This window comes from Benincasa hispida, chromosome 2 (assembly GCF_009727055.1).
Source record: "Benincasa hispida cultivar B227 chromosome 2, ASM972705v1, whole genome shotgun sequence".
NCBI lineage: Eukaryota > Viridiplantae > Streptophyta > Magnoliopsida > Cucurbitales > Cucurbitaceae > Benincasa > Benincasa hispida.
In genome coordinates this window covers 55,739,959-55,762,583 of record NC_052350.1, presented here as the reverse complement: position 1 = coordinate 55,762,583, position 22,625 = coordinate 55,739,959, and the positions used below count along the sequence as shown (strand labels likewise).

At 35.5% G+C, this 22,625-nt stretch overlaps 1 protein-coding gene across 1 annotated transcript in view; it reads left to right on the top strand.

Annotated features, from left to right (window-relative positions):
* The first annotated feature begins 1,174 nt into the window (after positions 1 to 1,174).
* LOC120070828 (NPC intracellular cholesterol transporter 1-like) overlaps positions 1,175 to 22,625 on the top strand; it is a 63,445-nt gene continuing 41,994 nt past the window's right edge. The window contains exons 1-18 of the mRNA XM_039022713.1: positions 1,175 to 1,362; positions 1,796 to 1,872; positions 2,092 to 2,191; positions 2,268 to 2,375; positions 2,793 to 2,909; positions 3,215 to 3,365; positions 9,947 to 10,191; positions 10,399 to 10,590; positions 11,156 to 11,232; positions 11,309 to 11,426; positions 12,044 to 12,127; positions 13,325 to 13,420; positions 13,535 to 13,636; positions 14,656 to 14,724; positions 14,877 to 14,972; positions 15,046 to 15,153; positions 21,135 to 21,248; positions 21,408 to 21,491. Of these exons, the coding sequence (XP_038878641.1) occupies positions 1,294 to 1,362; positions 1,796 to 1,872; positions 2,092 to 2,191; positions 2,268 to 2,375; positions 2,793 to 2,909; positions 3,215 to 3,365; positions 9,947 to 10,191; positions 10,399 to 10,590; positions 11,156 to 11,232; positions 11,309 to 11,426; positions 12,044 to 12,127; positions 13,325 to 13,420; positions 13,535 to 13,636; positions 14,656 to 14,724; positions 14,877 to 14,972; positions 15,046 to 15,153; positions 21,135 to 21,248; positions 21,408 to 21,491 (2,007 nt within the window). The 5' untranslated portion in view covers positions 1,175 to 1,293. The remainder of the gene's footprint in view (positions 1,363 to 1,795; positions 1,873 to 2,091; positions 2,192 to 2,267; positions 2,376 to 2,792; positions 2,910 to 3,214; positions 3,366 to 9,946; positions 10,192 to 10,398; positions 10,591 to 11,155; positions 11,233 to 11,308; positions 11,427 to 12,043; positions 12,128 to 13,324; positions 13,421 to 13,534; positions 13,637 to 14,655; positions 14,725 to 14,876; positions 14,973 to 15,045; positions 15,154 to 21,134; positions 21,249 to 21,407; positions 21,492 to 22,625) is intronic.

Below are 22,625 nucleotides of genomic sequence, written 5' to 3'. Positions count from 1 at the left end.
CCTCTTCATTTTACCATTTTTTATGATGCATAAGCTTGTGATTGTTTATTAGCTTATGATGTTGATTCAGCCTGCTCACACAAGTCTAGAAGATCCAATGTCTGCACCACCAACAAAAAAAAAAAAAAAAAACTTATAAAGAATATTTTAAACTTACCAAGCATGTTTGTAATTAGCAAGGGAGGAGTAACAAAAATCTAAAAGTGAGTCAGTAAAAATTGAACCAATATTAATCTAAATTACTTTCTTCAACCAATTTGTAGTCAAATGGATTTAACCATGAAAAAATTTCATAAATAGCTAGGGGAAAAAAAAATTCCCCTAGGACTATTTCTTGTAATCCAGTGCTAGCTACCAAAATAATTGTATTTAACTGGATTTAACCCTTAAGGGCATTTTTGCTATTTAAAATATAAAAGTATTTTCTATAATTAACCCGAAAGAAAAATATGTTTTAAGATAATAATATAGAAATCCTAAATTGGGCACCTCTATAAACTACAAAACAATATACAATATACTATTTATACTTTAAACAAAATGGGCTATAAGAGGGATGGTTTATGTCCTCATTTTATCCTTACAATTTTTCATAATTTCTATTTTATCATTCGTCACAACTATCTAGGCTGAGGTAGTTATACTTGAAGTGGTGTATTCTTTAATATATGGACGTGATCTAAACTATAAATGTGAAACTTCACGATCTAATAGTAGAGATTTGTTTGAAAAAACAATCACGTCTTACAACTATTCGAGTTAAAATAGTATATCTTTTCATGTAGGAGCATGATGTAGACCATAGATATGAAGAATCACGAGCTAATTATAAAGATATGTTTAAACAAATAGTCATGTCAAGTGTAACCTTCGGTTGAAGGAGTATAAGTGTGTAATATATATGAAACATCAGTATCTACTGTGGAGATATGCTTAAACAAATAATCACGTATTTTGTATTTAAAAATTTTATTTTATTTTTTATTTTCAAGTAGTTACCTAAAACCATATGAGTAAATAGTGTTAAAAAAAAAACTTGATAAATTAATTATAATTTTTGTTAAAAAAAAAAAAAAAAATTATGATCTTTTTAATCTTTTTTTTTTTTTTTTACTAAAATAAACTATACATTTCAGTTTATATATAAAGATGGAAATTCAAAGAGTAAAAATAATGGTTTCTCAGCTCTCGCAACCAACAAAAAAGTCACCTCCGTCCCTCATTTTCTTCGCTTCATCTTTCTTCTTCCCATCAGTCTCCCAGAAGCAGAAGACTCGACAGCAAGCATCGACCATGTTTCTCACTCGAGGAGGAGGGATGGCCTCTCGTTTGCGTTTCTCAATTTCCATTTTACTGTTACAGGCGAGCTTGTTTTTCCTTCTCTTGCGTCTTTGATGGTTTTTTTGGCTCTTGAATTTGACTTCATGTTCGGGGATTAGGTTTAAAGTGATTAAATCTTTCAAATTCCATCTCATCTTGATTCTAATGGTTTCAAATCAGTATCCGAGTGCTTATTTCCGAATTGTACTTTAGTGATCTCTTACTTCACTTGATGATCATTTCTCCTCAAGTATCAATGGATCAAGTAAACTTGACTTGGAAGTGAAAATGGATTATGGGAGTGTGTGTTTATGGGGGAATTAGAGGCCACGTGTGCTTTATGATCTTTGAAATAATTGATCGCATTCTTCTCTCGGTTATGGTGCATATTATTTGGTGATGCTTCACCTGGTTGGTGTGTGTATGTGCGTGCTTTCAAGTCGTTAAAGTGGATATAATTCTTTTGTTGGTGTAGATGATCTTCCTTGCATCTATGCTGATAGGAGGGGAGGCTGATTTATCTGTCCATGCGCGTTCCGGTTTTACTTCCGGGTAAGGTCATCATTATCAGGCCACCGACTATATTACAAGTCAATAGGGTACCCGTGTAGAATGTGGATTTCTGTTTTATTTTGTAAATTTCCCTTTATGCTCTTTTTAGTTTTTGAGATCCAAGGTTTAGTTGATGTCTACTGTTGATACTAATTTCCTAACAACAGAGTTGGTATGGGATGAATTTGACTTTATGTATTGGCAAATTGTTTCTGCCAGGGAGAGACATGCAGCAGAGTACTGTGCTATGTATGATATATGTGGAGCACGCAGTGATGGGAAGGTTCTGAACTGCCCTTATGGTTCGCCATCCGTGAAGGTCTTTATCTTTAAGCTTATTTAGGATATCCGTGCAGAACTGTTCTTAAATGACCCCTGTATTCTTTTCTCTGCAGCCTGATGAGCTGTTCTCAGCAAAAATTCAAAGCTTGTGTCCTACAATAAGTGGAAATGTTTGTTGTACTGAGGCTCAATTTGAGACATTACGGTCACAGGTTCAACAAGTAGGGCTCATCTCCCATATTTGAAATTTGATGATACATTGCTGCATTTAATGATCATTTCTTAATGAAATTGAGATACAGAATTGTATGGACGGATCAAAAAAGGTGTGGTGAAGGAATTGATTATTTTTTAGCATCAGAATTTTTTGGGCATGATTATCTCCTGTTCCTTGATAGTTTAGGAGCACGAGGCATATATATGAATATGATACTATCTTCAAGCTTTTCTTAATTAAGCGACTATCCATCTCTTTGAATGTACTGTTTCTTGTCATGTTGTACTCTTGTGTGCAAAATGCTAGCTGCTTTATAGCTTGTAGATGCTTGCCACCTGATATAGAATGGGTTTGCTAAGTGTGTGGCTTCTGTTTTTTCCCCCCTCTCTTTCATAAACACAATTGTTTCCATTAACTGCAGGCTATTCCACTTTTTGTGGGCTGTCCAGCATGCTTGAGGAATTTCCTAAATCTTTTTTGTGAGCTTTCCTGCTCTTCAAGGCAGAGTTTATTTATTAATGTGACGTCCATTGCTGAGGTAAAGCATGCTGGTTAGCTTTTACTGTAGTGCTAGCAATTGTTCAATAGTATCATTACTGATAGGACAATATAATTCTGAAATAAGAGCATTGATGAATGAATGTTTTCCATGGCTAGATGGGCAGTTTCACTTTTATACTAGTGTGTTATCATTATGAAAACTCAAAAGTCAGTCATGAACCATAAAACTTTCTTCAGGTTTATACATTATGAATTGAGATATTTCTAGCTGCCTTCCTTTGAATTATGATGCAATTAGTAACTAGGTAATGAGCTATCTTCACAAATGATGACTATGCATAGGTTGGTGGAAGTATGACTGTGGACGGCATTGACTACTATGTAACTGAGAAGTTTGGAAAAGGTCTTTACGATTCCTGCAAGGATGTTAAATTTGGTACAATGAATACGCGGGCCTTAGATTTTGTCGGTGGTGGTGCTAAAAGTTTTGAAGGTAATATTTCTTGTTTTGAGATCATCATCATAAAATGTGTTCTTTATATATTGATGCGTCTGTTATCTATTTAAAAAATTGCTCACCTATATTTGTTTTACATTGTTTGATATTATTTTTTCCTTTGTAAAGGGAAACAATTTCATGAATGAAATGGGGAGAATAAAAACTCCTAAAAGCACAAAGAGGTACATTAAAATAAAGCTTTCCAATTGGAAATTACAATAGTAAGACTAATCATCAAAAAGACAGAAACTTGTGCACCAGTAAAGAGCATGAAATACAAGTCCAACGAACCATCAAAATTTGATGAAGAGTCCTTGAAATCTCCCATTGCTTTCACATCAAAGTGTGCAAGAAAAAACCATGTTGAAAGCCAACCACAACATTTTCTTCACACCATGGAAAGGATGACCCACAAAGATGGAAGCAACAACATCTATTACTGGACAGTCATTGACCAAAAGCATCCAAAATTATAAACCAATAACGAGAAGCAAAAGAGCAGGGGGCAAAAAGATGGCATGGATATTCATCACTAGGAAGACACATCACATACCAAGAAGGAAAAAGGAAAATATAAGACATTCTCCTTTGTATGCGATTGGCGGTGTTGGTACTTCCATGACTAAGTTCTCATAAGAAAATTTTAATTTTCTTTGTATAAGGTTCCCTCCAAATCATCAAATAAAGGTTATAAAGAGATGTATCTTTAGCATGTTTTAAGTCCTCCATCAATGAAAAAACTGTTAAAGGTTTTATAGGATCTGGAGGACATATCTATGAATCATTAATATTCCTTAGATTAACTAAGGAGAGAAGATGAGGAGGGAGACTGGCCCATTCATCAACTACATTGTCATTTAGGTTTCGATGAAAACTCAAGTTCCAAAATGAGTCATTACTCCTACAACAATTTGATATTATTAATTTACTTTATCAATTCATTTTTCATAATAAACCAAGCTTTGTTGATTGTGTTATAATTCTATAGTTTGGGTTTTCCATTCTTGTAAATATTTTGTGATATTTTCCTTTTCTATGCTTTGTACACTTGTATATATTCATATCTTTGGTGAATGAATAATGCATTCTGATTCTTTCTCAAACCTAAGAGTTTTACATGGTATCAGAGCTTTCTAAATAAACTTAGGGTTTTGTGAACCTTAGGGTTTGAGAATTTAGAACCTGTTTGTGATACGTCTAGGGTTTTATGGAGAGGTGAGTTTACACTTTTGCTCACAGTTGTCGTCGTTAGTTGCCGCTGCCGAAAAAAAAGCTGTTTTTTTCGACACCGCCCAGTCCAACGAGGAGCCCAACCGCCGATCTACAAAACCCCAAAGTCCGGTTGCCATCTGACGCGCTGTTGTTCCATCTTGCCGTCCGTTCACGCGCCGGCGCGTGTAGGCGCGTGCGCCGTTGTTTTTCGTCTGTCTTTTGTGGGTTTCCTCAGTGTTGTTGGCTCTTCTTGGTGGTGTGTTTGTTTGGGATATATAAATATACTCACTATTTGTAAAGACATCTCTTCGGTAAATTAGGGTTTGATCCTCTGCTGTCCGGTGTCTATTTTTTGAGGTAATGGCTGATAAGAAACCAGTAATGTCTGAAATTGTTCCAATGGTGTCAAAAGTAACTGAACACAAGTTGAATGGATCCAACTACTATTCATGGAGATCAAATCCAGGAGGTGTTGTTTGCTATTATTGTCATAAACCTGGCCATACGAAATGTGAATGCAGAAGATTGTTGAATAAGGGTCAGAGGATGTCATCACCCTCTGCATATGTCGCCTCTACTCCTGATAATCTTGACAAGTCAATTACGATTTCTGCAGAGGAGTTTGCTAAATTTCAGCAATATCAAGAGTCATTGAGGGCATCATTTTTTACTCCCATTACGACCATCGCAGAGACAGGTAACATTTCTAAATGTCTTCTTTCCTCCACGTCAAAATGGGTCATTGATTCTGGCACTATAGACCATATGACAGGTAACCCCAGTTTATTTTCTAACCTTTGTACATCTACCTCTTCACCTAATGTCACTATAGTCGATGGAACTTCCACTCCTGTTTTAGGATCAGGAACCGTCCATCTCACTGAATCAATTTCTTTGTCATCAGTTTTAAATTTACCAAATTTCTCGTTTAATATGATTTCGGTTAGTAAACTCACTCGTGATCTTCATTGTTGTGTCTCATTTTTTCCTTGTTATTGCTTATTTCAGGATCTTACGACAAAACAGACTATTGGTAAAGGGCGGGAATTTGGAGGTCTTTACATCTTTGAACCACAAACACCTACGGCCATCACATGCTCTAGCGTGTCGTCTCCCTTTGAAGAGCATTGTCGTTTGGGTCATCCATCTATCTCTGTGTTGAAGAGTCTTCGTCCACAACTGCAACATTTGTCTTCTTATTGTGAGTCATGGTCAGTTGGCTAGATTCATCGTTTGAGTCGTTCCCGAGTCCCAATAAACGAGCTAGTGCTCCTTTTGAATTAGTCCATTATGATCTTTGGGGTCCATGTCCTGTTGAGTCCAAAGGGGGGTTTAGGTATTTTGTTACATTTGTCGATGACTATTCTCGTGTTACGTGGTTATATTTAATGAAAAGTCATTATGAGTTACTTTCTCATTTTCGTAACTCCCATGCGGAAATTCAAACTCAGTTTAGTGGTACTCTTAAAATCCTACGGAGTGATAATGCTAAGGAATATTTCTCTCATACACTCAAGTCTTATTAGATGCCCATGACATTCTTCATCACTCTTCTTGTGTTGATATTCCATCTCAAAATGGGGTTGCAGAACGAAAGAATCGTCATCTCCTTGAGACAGCCAGAGCTTTGATGTTTCAGATGCATGTTCCAAAATCCTTTTGGGCTGATGCTGTTTCCACAGCTTGTTTCTTAATAAATCACATGCCCTCTTCTATTCTTAAGGGTGAGATACCTTTTCGTACTTTATGCCCCAAGCAACATTTGTTTCCCATTCCACCCAAAATATTTGGTTGTACCTGCTTTGTTCGGGATGTTTGACCTTAGCATACCAAGTTGGATCCAAAGTCCTTAAAATGTATTTTCCTTGGTTATTCCCGTGTTCGAAAGGTGTATCGGTGTTATTGTCCTAGTCTAAATAAATATTTAGGCTCTCCTGATATCACGTTTTTTGAACATACCTCATTTTTTTCACCACCGTCTTTCTCTTCGAATAAGAGTCATGGGGAGCATAAGGAATTAGAGGATGATTTCCTTGTCTACACAGTTATTTCTCTTTCCGATCCTCTTTCTGATTCATTTCTACTTGTGGCTACCTCTACTCTTCCTCCCATTGTTAAGGTCTATACTCGACGACAACCTCCTCCAGTTCCATGCCTTGTACCAGAGTCTTCTTCGTCATTGGATCTAGAAACGGGTGATGATCTTCCTATTGCTCCTTGTAAAGGTAATCGTACATGTGCTCATCCTATTTCCTCTTTTGTTTCATATAACCATTTGTCGCCTTCCACATGTTCATTCATTACATCCTTAGAGTCTATATCCATCCCGAAAATTGTTCACGAGGCTTTGTCTCATCTTGGTTGGTGTGCCACAATGGTGGAGGAGATGACTGACTGCCTTAGATGATAATTGTACGTGGGATTTAGTTTCTCTCCTTGCAGGAAAGAAGGCTATCGGTTGCAAATGGGTGTTTGCAGTTAAAGTCAATATTGATGGTTCTGTTGCTCGGTTAAAAGCGCGCCTCGTAGCGAAAGGCTACGCACAACTTATGGTGTTGACTATGCTGATACTTTTTCTCCTGTAGCAAAAATGGCATCTGTGAAGTTGTTTATTTCATTAGCTTCAATCAATCATTAGCTAGCCTTTACACCAATTGATATTAAAAAGCATTTCTTCATGGTAATCTTCAAGAAGAGGTGTATATGGAGCAACCACCAGGGTTTGTTGCTCAGGGGGAGAATGGAACGGTGTGTCGCCTTCTGAAATCCTTGTATGGATTAAAGCAGAGCCCACGAGCTTGTTTGGTAAATTTAGTCAGGTGATTGAAAGCTTTGGAATGCGGAAAGAGCAGGTCAGATCATTTAGTCTTTTTTAAGAGATCTGAGGGTGGTGTCATCTTGTTAGTTCTATATGTTGGATGATATTTGTGATTACTGGTGATGAGCTTTAGGTACTCAGTCTCTAAAGAACCTTTCTTCATAGTCAATTCCATAAAAAAGATTTGGGCACTGTTGAAATACTTCTAGGAATTGAGGTAATAAAGAAGCAAGAAAGGACTTCTAATTATCACAGAGAAAATATGTACTTGACTTATTGATTGAAACAGAAAGCTAGGGGCTAAGCCATGTAGTAACCCTAATGATGCCCAACTTACAGCTCACAAAAGATGGAGAATTGCTTAAGATCCTGAATGAATATAGGAAGGTTAGTGGGAAAACTTAATTACCTTACAGTGACTCGACCCGACATAGCCTATTCAGTAAGTATTGTGAGTCAGTACAATGTCATGCCCTACAGTTGATCAATTGGGTTGCATTGGAACAGATTCTTTGTTTATTTGAAGGTTGCTCCAGGCGTGGTTATTTATATAAGGATTATGGGATCATACGAATATTGAATGTTCTCAGATACTGATTGGGCAGGATCTAAGAAGACAGAAAGATCAACCTTAGGGTATTGTGTTTTTGTTGGTGGTAATTTGATTTCTGGAAAGAGTAAGAAGCAAAATGTGGTGTCACGTTCAAGTGCAGAATCAGAATAGAGCAATGGCACAATCTGTGTGTGAATTGATTTGGATATATGAACTTCTTGTTGAGGTTTGGGATTTGAAATCACCACCAGACAAAGTTGTGGTGTGAATAATCAAGCACAACTTCATATCGCGTCTAATCCAGTATTTCATGAAAGGACTAAAGACATAATTGAAAGTTGAATTGCATTGTGTACGTGAGAAAATTCAGCAAGGGTTGGTATCTACAGGATATGTGAAGACTGGAGAACAATTAGGAGATATTTTCACGAAAGCATTGGATGGAAGACGTATAGATTATCTATGTAACAAGTTGGGCATGATTAACATATATGCTCCAACTTGAGAGGGAGTGTTATAATTCTATAGTTAGAGTTTTTCATTCTTGTAAATATTTTGTGATATTTTCCTTTTCTATGCTTTGTACACTTGTATATATTCATATCTTTGGTGAATGAATAATGCATTCTGATTCTTTCTCAAACCTAAGAGTTTTATAGATTGAATTGAGAAAAAACAGAAAGGAGAAAAACCACAACTTTAAGAGTTTACGAAAAACTGCTGCAGGAGGAATTAACTACAAAATGAGTAATTTCAGGAAGAGCTGGCTAGCGAACGGACCAGGGAGCTGATATGAATTAAGTTAGTGCATAAGTTTTCTCCCATTCTCTTGTTTGTCCTCAAACAGTTCTATTGTTCGTTCTAGCCATACTTTTCAGTTTTCACATCAAAGCTTTGGTTGCATTCATCCAAATATTGTGGGTTCTTCCTGTGATTGGGCCACCCAAAGACCCCTCTAAATTCTCCTTAATGTTGCTATGAACAACCCTGGTGAATCCAAATTCATGTAGCATACCCGTTCAGCATGTAAAATTTAGTCAACTGTGGAAGATGTCGTGCTGATGATCTCCCAAGCTGTCTAACATGTAGAGTTGACATATTGACATTGGCAATACTAAGATTTATGTATGAAGAATTCTTTTTTGGATAAGAATTTATATATGAAGAATCAAAGGCCAAGTTGAGTTTAACTAACGTCTCTAACCCCATCTTGAGGAGTGTTGATGATCGGCTTGTCTCATCTATATGAGCACAGGTGATGTCTTACGGATTTCTCACTGTTTTTCCTTCTTCATTGTTTAGTATACATTATATTTTCTCAGATTCTTTTAACCTTTTGTACCACTGTTCCAAAGACTGATTACTCATGTTATTGTTGAGTGTGATAGTGGATTATCTGCCAATGTTACTCTTGGTTAATTATTTCTATGTATAAAAAGTGATGTTACTGTTATTAGTGAGTGCTATGTTTCTAATGTAAGGCAATCAAGAAAGACAGTATTCCAAGTTTCCAACTGTTATTTGCTGGTTATCAAATTTAAATATTTGTATCATGCCACCAATAGGCCGTCCAAGTCACCCGTACATTTTATATACATGCTAGGAGGGGTAGGAGAAAGATCACTGATGGTTAGTTGAGGAAGGATGGGAATGTAATCCTAATTATGTTAGCGTAAGATTGAGTTGGGATCAGTTTCAATTGGTTTAGACGATTAGGACACAGAAGTGATGGGCAGAAAAGAGAAGGAACGAGAATTAGAAAGGTTTAAATTTGGTGTCTGAGAAGGCTCATAGACTTTTGGATATCCTGTAAGATAGTACCCAATAGCTGAATCAGTATCATGTTAAGTATCCATAGGCTCGTAATCAATTCGACTGAATAGATTTCTGCTGGTTATTTTTCTGATGCAGAATGTAGAATATTTTTCTTTGTTTCTGCTTGATAATGAAGTCTTAAACTCTTATTAACATTTTGTATGCATTTTTTGTCAGAATTTTTTGCATTTCTTGGTCAGAAAGTAGCCCCTGGTTTTCCTGGATCACCTTATGCCATAAATTTTAAAGTGAACCCTTCAAAGTCATCTCAAATGGAGCTTATGAACGTGTCTGTTTATTCATGTGGTGACACTTCACTGGGCTGCTCCTGTGGTGATTGCCCTTCGTCTCCTGTGTGCTCTGGCTTAGAACCTCCTCCACCAAAAAGCAATGCCTGCACCATCAATATTTGGTCTCTTAAGGTTGGATTCAAGTTTTGATATCCTAACTTTATGTTCACATATCCTAAATTCATTGGACAATAAACTCAGATACTTGGGCACTAAAATTATTGCAGCTTTTGGAACTTTGGAGTATGGACAGCAACTGTACCATATAAATTATTTCTGCTTAGTGTACTAACTTCTAGCATATTGTTATGAATTTAAGTATCACGTTGATTTGTGCAGATCAGCTGCATTGACTTCTCAATCACAATACTTTATGTTATATTTATTTCCTCATTCCTTGGATGGGCTTTGTTTCATCCTACAAGAGAGAGTAGGAGGTCTTCAGCTAGGGGAGAACCCTTATTAAACATTGGAGACGATGGTGAGATCCAGTCTGTTAACTTGGAAGAGAATGAGAATGGTGCAACAAAGGCAAGTTTCACTGTCATGTTTAATTTAATTTCTTTTATTTTCCATTTCACCTTGGGCATTAGATTTTATTTGTGGTTTCGGTTTGCACAATTACACCACGTTGTTTCATCTTTCTGAATCTTTTCCAAAATATCGTATGTGCGCTGTATGTTTGATAAAACTCCACCCTCCCAAACCCCCAAAAAATAAATTGCTTTAACAATTTTCTTTCGTGGAAAAAACTCCCCATACCTTGGGTGTTATGACACCAGTCAGAATTTTGTTCCAATATTTGAAGATCTTTTGTTCTTTAGGGTCACTATAACATTTGAATTATTTTTAGCATATATTCATTAAAACATTTAGTTGAACGCTTTTGGTTTCCTTAGCAGTGCTCTTATTGTGAATTTTCAGTATTTAATTATTCTAGGCAACAGAGAACCTAGCTTGTGATCTCCTTCTCACAGTTTCTTCACAAGATGGTTGTTCATAGTTTTCGGTGTGGTGTTTTTCATGAATGGAAAGGTCTGTTGCCAATGTTCTATGTTCTAATTTGCCCTTATTCATTTTTTACTTGTATCTTCAGGAGCATGGGGTGCATCTTACATTGAGGAATGGTGTTCAACTTTCCACTATTCAAGGATACATTTCTAACTTTTATAGGTGAATGTCTTGTCCTCAGCTAGATGGTGAAGCATAAAACTATTCTACTCTCTTATATCCAATCTTATATTTTTAGGGAATACGGAGCTTGGGTTGCTCGGAACCCTATCCTAGTGCTGTGTACCTCTTTATCAATTGTTCTTATTCTCTGCATGGGTCTGGTTTGTTTTAAAGTTGAAACCCGGCCAGAGAAGGTATCATATTTTTTTTTGGCACATTGTTAGGGGATGTTGAAGTATCTAGCTTTAGATATTTACTAAATTCATATAATTGTGGGATTTCTTCCAGTTTGCTGTATTTTATTATGGTCTTGTTATGGTAGCAAGTACACGTCCAATCTATATGTATTTGTTTGTTATACAACTATATTTTTTGTCTTGAACTTTACATAATTGTTCTATATGGTCTCTTAAACTCCAAAATTTGATAAATTATCATTGAACTTTTGATTTAAATTATCATTTAAATTTGTCAAAGATGTGAAAAACCTCACTACCGATTTCATCTATAAAGGAACTTGTCTTTGACTTTGGTAGCCATTTTGTCAACTGGAAGTGGACTTCGCTTCCCCTCCTCTTGATGGCCTCAGCATAGTTGCTTTCAAAAGAGGAACAATGGCCTCCTCCTAGAATGATTGCGGAGGCTTCTATTCTCAGATCAAGCTCAAACTCAGGCTTCCTTATGAAATGCCTAATCACAATAAAATTTGCTAGCTAGTGCCTTGTTTCCTCTCTTCCTTTATGTCTTTGCATGTGCGTGTATAATTTAGCATTCTAAATTTGATGTAGACATAACTGATTTGAGATTGCAGTTATGGGTAGGTCATGGGAGTAAAGCGGCAGCAGAGAAGCAATTTTTTGACAGCCATCTTGCACCTTTCTACAGAATTGAACAGGTAACGGGGTTGTTTATTCTATAGTTTTTCTAACTCTTAAATATTTAGCCATTTGATGTCCAGTGTCCACTGAGATATCTCAACCTAAGATAAAAGGAAACTAAAAAGTAAACTCGATCATGTTATAAAGAGACGTTGATTATAATTCTGTATATGACCCAACTTACTCAGAGGACGTCGTACAATTGACAAGTAAAAGGGACTAAAATTTCAATCTAAGTGAACAAAAGATTTCCTTTGATAACAATAATAGCACGAGTATAGTGACAACATTTGAAGTTAAACTTCTGTGAGTGTTTGGTTTTTCCATGGGTGAACTTGAAGGCAAGGATGCAGACATCTCGATTTGCAGTGCAATGCCTTGGGTGTGATATTGGGTAGAGTGAAACTGTTAATTTTTAAGGATCAAAAGGTTTTTGTGATATTCTTGAAAGTGTTGACATGAAAATCTTAGGCCTGTTTGGTAGAGTTCAGCAAATATGTGTTTGACAGACAACCAGATTTTGTTTCTGAAAAGTGTTTCAGATTTTGTGATCCAAACAGTGCAAATTCAGAAAACAACACTATATGTTCTCATTGTATTCAGATTTTGAATTCTAAAATTTAAAATGTAGAATTATATTAAATAAAGATTAAAATATTTAGAAATACAATATGTCATGTTATAAACTCAATTATTTTCTTAAAACTACAATATATATTATGTAATGTATTATAAATTTATAATATTACAAAATAAAAATTATATAAATTTTTTTAACATAAACCATATTCATAAATAAATTAATTAACAATAATTTATTGTAAACTCAATATTAGTGGGTAACTACAACTTGTTTTATGTAGGATCAAACAAATTATTTAAAATTTGTTAAAATTAGAATTCAATTTCTGAATCTGCTATTAAACACATATCTGCAAACATGAAATACAACTTTGTTTTCATTAAATCCCTTGTTTTCAATTTCTCATTTTCAAATTTTCTACCAAATAGGCCCTTATAAATTCGTTTCCAGAAGAAAAAGTTCTGAAATCGTCCTACTTTATTCATTTATTATCTTTAGTATGTAGTAGTTTTTTATGATTATGGCCACATTTTCTTCCCAGTCTCTTTCCCTCTCAAATAATAGTTAAAGTTCTGTGTTATCCACTATTGATAGTTAATGGCAACGTGTGTGGTGCTCGGATGTGTTTCAGTTGATAATAGCAACCAAGCCCGGAGGAAGGCATGGCAGGGCACCACGTATAGTTACGGAGGATAATATTCTATTACTCTTTGATATACAGAATAAGGTCTTTTGAGCACTTGGTGCTTCTTCCGTCTATTTGTTCCTGTTTTCTCACTTATTTAGTCTGAATTGACGTCTAAGTTCTTTTCAAATTTATTTCTTGCTACAATTTCAATAGGTCAATGAACTTGTTGCAAACTATTCTGGCTCAGTTGTATCCCTAAATGATATATGCTTGAAGCCACTCGGTGAGGATTGTGCCACACAAAGTATTCTACAGGTTTTATGCTATTTCAGTTCAAATTGGATAAAGTTTGTTTCACTTTTCTTCATGCTATGGTGCGATGAAATTGACTGTCCATTGACGTTTTACATTTCCAATTGGCATCTTGGTTAACATATGCTAGATGCCATTTTCAATTGGGCATTATTCTTGTAATTCATTTCCAATTGGAGTTTACTCTCTTTGGCACATGTCCAATTGGGCATCATTCTCGTAATTCGCCAATGAAGTGTTTGGAGTTTTACTCCTTGATTTCATTTATCAATGGAATTGTTTCATTAAACGAAAAGGAAAAAAACGACCGTCCATTGACGTTTGACATTTCCTTTTTTTCCATACCATCTTCATTTTGGAAGTGAATGTTTTATCATACTCAGTTTGTCAAATGAATTTAAATCTTCTTTGTTTGTTTATTCGTTTTCCACATGTTCTGTATTGAAGAATCTTTCTTATCTTATTTCATTTTATGCATTAAATTTGTTTTATGATTAGCTGCAATGGCATAATTTGAATAAAATATTAAAAATAATAGCTGAACAGAACGATTTTCAAATATAGCAAAAATCTGAATACATGTAACTTAGGCCCTATTTAATATTTTGTTTTCGGTTTTTGAAAACTATGCTTATAAATACGAGTTCCACGTATGAGCTTCTTTGTTTTTTTATCTACTTCTCCTCAGTGTTTTCAAAATCCAAGTGAAGTTTTGGAAACTAAAAATGAAATGGTTGTTAAACAAGGCCTTAATGATTATTATAAATAATATTAATTGCTGTAATTATAATTCATTAATATCTATGTTAATTATTGATTTATGCAAATTAATCACTACCATATAAAAGTAAAACTACATTGGTTGTCCTTATTAAAGTTGGTCAGTGATTAAAAGCTTAAATAATATGTTTGAAGTTATTATTTAAAAAAGAAATGCTAAAATTAAAATAATTTCTATAAAATACATGTTCATGAATATTTTAGAAAATAAATTTACGCATCCATTTCCCTTTGTCTTATAGTACTTTAAAATGAACCCTGAAAATTTTGATGACTATGGAGGAGTGGAACATGCTGAGTATTGCTTCCAGGTAAACTTTTATCGTCGTCATAATACTTATTTTTCTTATTCTAGTTTCACCGCCTACAAAGTGTCTAGTTGATATTTTAAAATTGGGTTTCTTTGTTTACACTTTTTAACTGTAAACATTTTAACCTTGAGCCTGTAAAATGTTGTTTTCAGCATTATACCTCCACAGAGACATGTTTCAGTGCTTTCAAGGCTCCGCTTGATCCCAGCACATCCTTGGGTGGATTTGTTGGGAACAATTATTCTGAGGTTGTATTTGCTCCCATACATTTAGATGTTTTTACTGCGTTTTCCTAATATTGTCTTGATTCTTTAATGTCAGGCCTCTGCATTTGTTGTTACATATCCTGTCAATAATGCAATGGATTCTGTTGGCAATGAGAATGGGAAAGCAATAGCGTGGGAAAAAGCTTTTGTCAAATTAGCTAAGGTTTGTAACTTTGAACAGTTTGCTTTCTTAGTTTCATAGTTGCTAGAAACGCTGGATCAGTATTCTAGATTGACGCATCACCTCACATTTTTTACTCCTGTAAAATATGTAGTTGTTGCACTCTAAGGCTGTTCTGTTATTAGGTTCCATGCTATTGCATTCTAACTTATGGTGCTTCCTTTTTCTTTTATATTTATGCAAAATGCACAACTGGAAAATAAATTTTTCTACATGAACAGATATATTATTTTTGTTATAATTCTATAGTTAGGGTTTTCCATTCTTGTGAATATTTTGTGATATTTTCCTTTTCTATGCTTTGTACACTTGTATATATTCATATCTTTGGTGAATGAATAGAGTATTCCGATTCTTTCTCAAACCTAAGAGTTTTACATGGTATCAGAGCTCTCTAAACAAACTTAGGGTTTTGTGAACATCAGGGTTTGAGAATTTAGAACCCGTTTGTGATATGTTTAGGGTTTTGTGGAGAGGTGAATTTACACTTTTGCTCACAGTCGCCGTCTTCGGTTTGTTCGCTGTCGTTAGCCGCCGCCGCCGCGGGAAAAAAAAAAAGAAGCTATTTTTTCGACACTGCCCAGTCCAACGAGGAGCCCAGCTGCCGATCTATAAAACCCCAAAGTCCGGTTGCCATCTAACCAGTGCGTGAGGTTCACGCGCTGCTTGTTCCAACCTGTTGTCCGTCCACGTGCCGGCACGTGTAGGCGCGTGCGCCATCATTTTTCGTCCGTCTTCTGTGGGTTTCCTCAGTGTTGTTAGCTCTTCTTGGTGGTGTGTTTGTTTGGGATATATAGATTTACTCACTGCTTGTAAAGACATCTCTTCGGTAAATTAGGGTTTGATTCTCTGCTGTCCGGTGTCTATTTTTTTGAGGTAATGGTTGATAAGAAACCAGTAATGTTTGAGATTATTCCTATGGTGTCAAAAGTAACTGAACACAAGTTAAATGGATCCAACTACTATTCATGGAGATCAAATCTAGGAGGTGTTATTTGCTATTATTGTCATAAACATGGCCATACGAAACGTGAATGCAGAAGATTGCTGAATAAGGGTCAGAGGATGCCATCACCCTCTGCACATGTCGCCTCTATTCCTGATAATCTTGACAAGTCAATTACGATTTCTGCAGAGGAGTTTGCTAAATTTCAGCAGTATCAAGAGTCATTGAGGGCATCATCTTCTACTCCCATTACAACCATCGTAGAGACAAGTAACATTTCTAAATGTCTTCTTTCTTCCACGTCAAAATAGGTTATTGACTCTAGCGCTACAGACCATATGACAGGTAACCCCAATTTATTCTCTAACCTTTGTGCATCTACCTACCTCTTCACCTAATGTCACTATAGCTAATGGAACCTCCACTCCTGTCTTAGGATCAGGAACCGTCCATCTCACTGAATCAATTTCTTTGTCGTCAATTTTAAATTTACCAAATTTCTCGTTTAATTTGATTTCGGTCAGTAAACTCACTCGTGATCTTCATTGTTGTGTCTCCTTTGTTCCTGGTTATTGCTTATTTCAGGATTTTACGACGAAACAGACTATTGGTAAAGGGCGGGAAGTTGGAGGTCTTTACATCTTTAAACCACAAACACCTACGGCCATCACATGCTCTAGCGTGTCCTCTCCCTTTGAAGAGCATTGTCGTTTGGGTCATCCGTCTATCTCTGTGTTGAAGATTCTTCGTCCACAACTTCAACATTTGTCTTCTTTCGATTGTGAGTCATGTCAGTTTGCTAAATTTCATCGTTTGAGTTCGTATCCTCGAGTCAATAAACGAGCTAGTGCTCCTTTTGAATTAGTCCATTATGATGTTTGGCGTCCCTGTCTTGTTGAGTCTAAAGGAGGGTTTAGGTATTTTGTTACATTTGTCGATGACTATTCTCATGTTACGTGGTTATATTTAATGAAAAGTTGTTCTGAGTTACTTTCTCATTTTTGTAACTTCCATGCTGAAATTCAAACTTAGTTTAGTGGTGCTCTTAAAATCTTATAGAGTGATAATGCTAAGGAATATTTCTCTCATACACTCAAGTCTTATTTAGATGCCCATGGCATTCTTCATCAATCTTCTTGTGTTGATACTCCATCTCAAAATGGGGTTGTAGAACGAAAGAATCGTCATCTCCTTGAGACAGCCAGAGCTTTGATGTTTCAGATGCATGTTCCAAAATCCTTTTGGGCTGATGTTGTTTCCATAGCTTGTTTCTTAATAAATCGCATGCCCTCTTCCATTCTTAAGGGTGAGATACCTTTTTGTACTTTATGCCCCAAGCAACATTTGTTTCCCATTCCACCCAAAATATTTGGTTGTACCTGCTTTGTTCGGGATGTTCGGCCTCAGCATACCAAGTTGGATCCAAAGTCCTTAAAATGTATTTTCCTTGGTTATTCTCGTGTCCAAAAGGGGTATCGGTGTTATTGTCCTAGTCTAAATAAATATTTCGTCTCTCCTGATATCACGTTTTTGGAACATACCCCATTTTTTCCATCACCGTCTTTCTCTTCGAATAAGAGTCAGGGGGGGCATAATGAATTAGAGGATGATTTCCTTGTCTACACAGTTATTTCTCCTTCCGATCCTCTTCCTGATTCATCTCTACCCGTGGCTGTCTATACTCTTCCACCCACCGTTAAGGTCTATACTCGATGACAACCTCCTCCAGTTCCATACCCTGTGCCAGAGTCTACTTTGTCATTGGATCTAGAAACGAGTGATGATCTTCCTATTGCTCTTCGTAAAGTTAAACGTACATGTGCTCATCCTATTTCTTCTTTTGTTTCATATAACCATTTGTCGCTTTCCACATGTTCATTCATTGCATCCTTAGAGTCTGTATCCATCCTGAAAACTGTTCATCTCATCCTGGTTGGTGTGCCACAATGGTGGAGGAGATGACTGACTGCCTTAGATGATAATTGTACTTGGGATTTAGTTTCTCTCCTTGCAGGAAAGAAAGCTATCAGTTGCAAATGGGTGTTTGCAGTTAAAGTCAATATTGATGGTTCTGTTGCTCGGTTAAAAGCGCGCCTCGTAGCGAAAGGCTACGCACAAACTTATGGTGTTGACTATGCTGATACTTTTTCTCCTGTAGCAAAAATGGCATCTGTGAAGTTGTTTATTTCATTAGCTTCAATCAATCATTAGCTAGCCTTTACACCAACTTGATATTAAAAATGCATTTCTTCATGGTAATCTTCAAGAAGAGGTGTATATGGAGCAACCACCAGGGTTTGTTGCTCAGGGGGAGAATGGAACGGTGTGTTGCCTTCGTAAATCCTTGTATGGATTAAAGCAGAGCCCACGAGCTTGGTTTGGTAAATTTAGTCAGGTGATTGAAAGCTTTGGAATGCGGAAGAGCAGGTCAGATCATTTAGTCTTTTTTAAGAGATCTGAGGGTGGTGTCATCTTGTTAGTTCTATATGTGGATGATATTGTGATTACTGGTGATGATGCTTTAGGTATCCAGTCTCTAAAGACCTTTCTTCATAGTCAATTCCATAAAAAAGATTTGGGCATGTTGAAATACTTCTTAGGAATTGAGGTAATAAGAAGCAAGAAAGGAATTCTATTATCACAGAGAAAATATGTACTTGACTTATTGATTGAAACAAGAAAGCTAGGGGCTAAGCCATGTAGTACCCCAATGATGTCCAACTTACAGCTCACAAAAGATGGATAATTGCTAAAAGATCTTGAAAGATATAGGAGGTTAGTGGGAAAATTTAATTACCTTACAGTGACTCAATCCGACATAGCCTATTCAGTAAGTATTGTGAGTCAGTACATGTCATGCCCTACAGTTGATCATTGGACTGCATTGGAACAGATTCTTTGTTATTTGAAAGCTGCTCCCGGGCGTGGTTTATTATATAAGGATTATGGTCATACTAATATTGAATGTTTCTCAGACGCCGATTGGGCAGAATCTAAAGAAGACAGAAGATCAACCTCAGAGTATTGTATTTTTGTTGATGGTAATTTGATTTCTTGGAAGAGTAGGAAGCAAAATGTGGTGTCACGTTCAAGTGCAAAATCAGAATATAGAGCACTGGCACAATCTGTGTGTGAATTGATTTGGATATATGAACTTCTTGTTGAGTTGGGATTTGAAATCACCACACCGACAAAGTTGTGGTGTGATAATCAAGCAACACTTCATATTGCGTCTAATCCAGTATTTCATGAAAGGACTAAACATATTGAAGTTGATTGCCATTTTGTACGTGAGAAAATTCAGCAAGGGTTGGTATCTCTAGGATATGTGAAGACTGGAGAACAATTAGGAGATATCTTCACGAAAGTATTGGATGGAAGATGTATAGATTATCTATCTAACAAGTTGGGCATGATTAACATATATGCTCTAACTTGAGGGGCAGTGTTATAATTCTATAGTTAGGGTTTTTCATTCTTGTAAATATTTTGTGATATTTTCCTTTTCTATGCTTTGTACACTTGTATATATTCATGTCTTTGGTGAATGAATAGAGTATTCTGATTCTTTCTCAAACCTAAGAGTTTTACAAATTTGAAATATTATAAGATAATGAACTAGAGCTTCATTAGGGGATTGTTAAGAGGAATGGGGAATTTTAGTATATCTATGCATAACACACTTTAAATACTGAGGCATGCTGGAGTGCGTCCCTTAGTGATGGTGCCTTGCTAAGCTTTTCTCTGAAGCAAGCTTACAGCGTTTTTGAGATCACTGGTCTGATGCATGTTTCAAGTCTTGATCATTTGCATGTTCACATGGTTTATTGTTTGTTAGAATATGTTTTAGGAATGATCTTATGGTGGTTAAGGATATTATTTGAGCATCAAGGGTAGTACATTAAGAACTAGTTAGGGAAGTTGCTATCAGTATTGAAGTTATAAGTAGAGTAAAGTGTGTGGGAAGTAGGGTAAAATGTGTGGGAAAGTGTGAAGATTAATGAGTTTAGTGCCATTTAGGCTTGAGTAAGAATACTCAAGAGGGGGAGGGTTCTAGTATCTAGAATTACTTGGAAGTTATTGTGTTCTTTCATCTTTATCTTTCAATATTGTTTGAGCTATTTGGATTATATCAACATGATATCATTTTCAGGTGTAATTAATTTTCTTAGAGCATTGTAGATTACCAACACAATAACTGCTACCAAATATACAATATAATATCTAAAAACTGTCTTTGGATGTGCTATTTCAGAAAAGTGAAGGGGATGTGGGATTCCCGGCAATATAAGAGGGATAGTTTTTCCTTTATGGTTAATATTTCTTTTTTAGATATTATTTTGTATATTTGGGAATCAGATGTATTACTTTTGTTCCAAGCTTATTCTTTCTTAAGGCTATGATATTCTCCTTTTATCTGGCAGTTGTAACGATATATATTACCCTTCCTTAATAATAATTTTACTCTAGCTCATCTTACGGCTTCAATTCAGTGAATGATAAAACATGTTTCTCCCATACTTAAACAGATGCAAAAATGAAGAAAGGATCATAAAAGAGCTTTAAATTTTTCCGTACTTTGTTCTGTGTTTTTATTTTATTTATTTATTTTTTTCACTAAAAAAGATAGAACCCTTATAAGTTCATAACTAAGGGAACATATCTACAATAACTGAAGAGGAGATTTACAAATGAAGAACAGATTTATATTATTTGGTTCTTTCGTTCGAGGAGGGTTTAGCATTATGTGGATTGTTATTTAGTCCCTTTGTATTCCTTCTTAGTTCTTTTATTTCCTGTTTGAACATTAGTCTCTCTTCATTATATCAATAAAATTTTCATGGTTCTTGTTTTTTTGTTTTTGTTTTTTTAAATGATAATGAATTTTATACTTGAATCATGTAAGAAGATGGGTTAAAACATCTGAAATTTTAATTTTGGTCATTGAACTATTATCCACTTTCTATGTTGGGTCTTGGGATAATTGAATGCACATTGCTCCAACTTACATTGACAGGAGGAACTGCTGCCACTAGTGCAGTCCAGGAATCTTACTCTTTCTTTTTCATCTGAGAGCTCAATTGAGGAGGAACTGAAAAGAGAAAGCACTGCAGATATCCTGACAATTGCTGTAAGTCAGTGAAGAGTGGTATCTTTTTGGTTTAATTTTAGGCAAGATATGATATTAAGTAATGCAGTTTTGTCTTATTTCTCAACCTGTTGTATTTTAAGCATTTATTTAATTGAATCACCATGTTTAATTTAAGCCTTTTTCTCTAAAATTTATCAGGTAAGCTATCTCGTTATGTTTGCCTATATATCAGTGGCTTTGGGAGATTCAAATATTTCGTCTTCTTTCTACCTCTCATCCAAGGTGGGTATCATATTAATGTTTGATTGTTTTGTCTCTTAAAAGTGTGGCTGACTTGTGGTTTACTTTCACTTGTGCAACTTGCTTCTGTTTATGGAACCTGGTAACTAACTGGTCATTATTCTATGTCTTTAATAATTACCAAGATCTTTGCCTCTAAGGGGGTAACAAAGGTAGCTTGAGACGTTAGAAGTCCTCCGAGAAGGAGAGAGATGTTATTTACTCAGTAATTAAAAAATTTATAAAAGAAGAAACATATGAAATTGAATGATAGTAAAATTATTAAAAAAAGAAAAAGGAACAAAGAGAATCCACCATCTCTTCAGGAGAGGGGTCAGTCCAACATAATATACAAATAAAAAAAGTGAAAAACCCTAAAGACATGGAAGAAACTAAAGAAGGGAGAATGAAGAATTTGAAGCACAAAGTTGTTTTTGATTGTCTTCATTCCACACTCCATTCTCTCATGCCTGCTGCTTAAAATGAAACTGGAGAATTTTTTTTTTTCTTTGAATTTATATTTTGAATGGGAGGGGGACTGAATTTCTCCTCATCACCTTGCCAAGCCCTTTGGTCGTTCCAATTCTAGCTGTGTCTATACTTGGCTTACGTTTGTGGAATTGATGCACACTTTCTAATTAATGATCCATTAGCTTTATAATTGCATGAGTCTGCTAGCTTTTAAATCTATATTTTCAGGTTTAAATCCTATGTTGGTCTTGGAACTTTGAATCTTGTTTTATTTTTGTCTCTAAACTTTTAAAAAAGTTTGCTTTAGTCCTTGAATTTTTAAAAAGTGAGTGTTTATTTTGGTTCCTACTATTAAGATTATGTTAACTCTTTAGAGGTAAAATCTATTTAAGGATGAAATTTCATCTAGCATGGGTTGAGCAAGATGAAGGTGAAGTAAAATGTCAACAACTAACATGACTGTTATTCTATAATTAGGATTTTCCATTCTTGTAAATATTTTGTGATATTTTCCTTTTGTGATATTTTCCTTTTCTATGTTTTGTACATTTGTATATATTCATATATTTGGTGAATGAATAAAGCATTCTGATTCTTACTCAAACCTAAGAGTTTTACATGGTATCAGAGCTCTCTAAATAAACTTAGGGTTTTTGTGAACCTTAG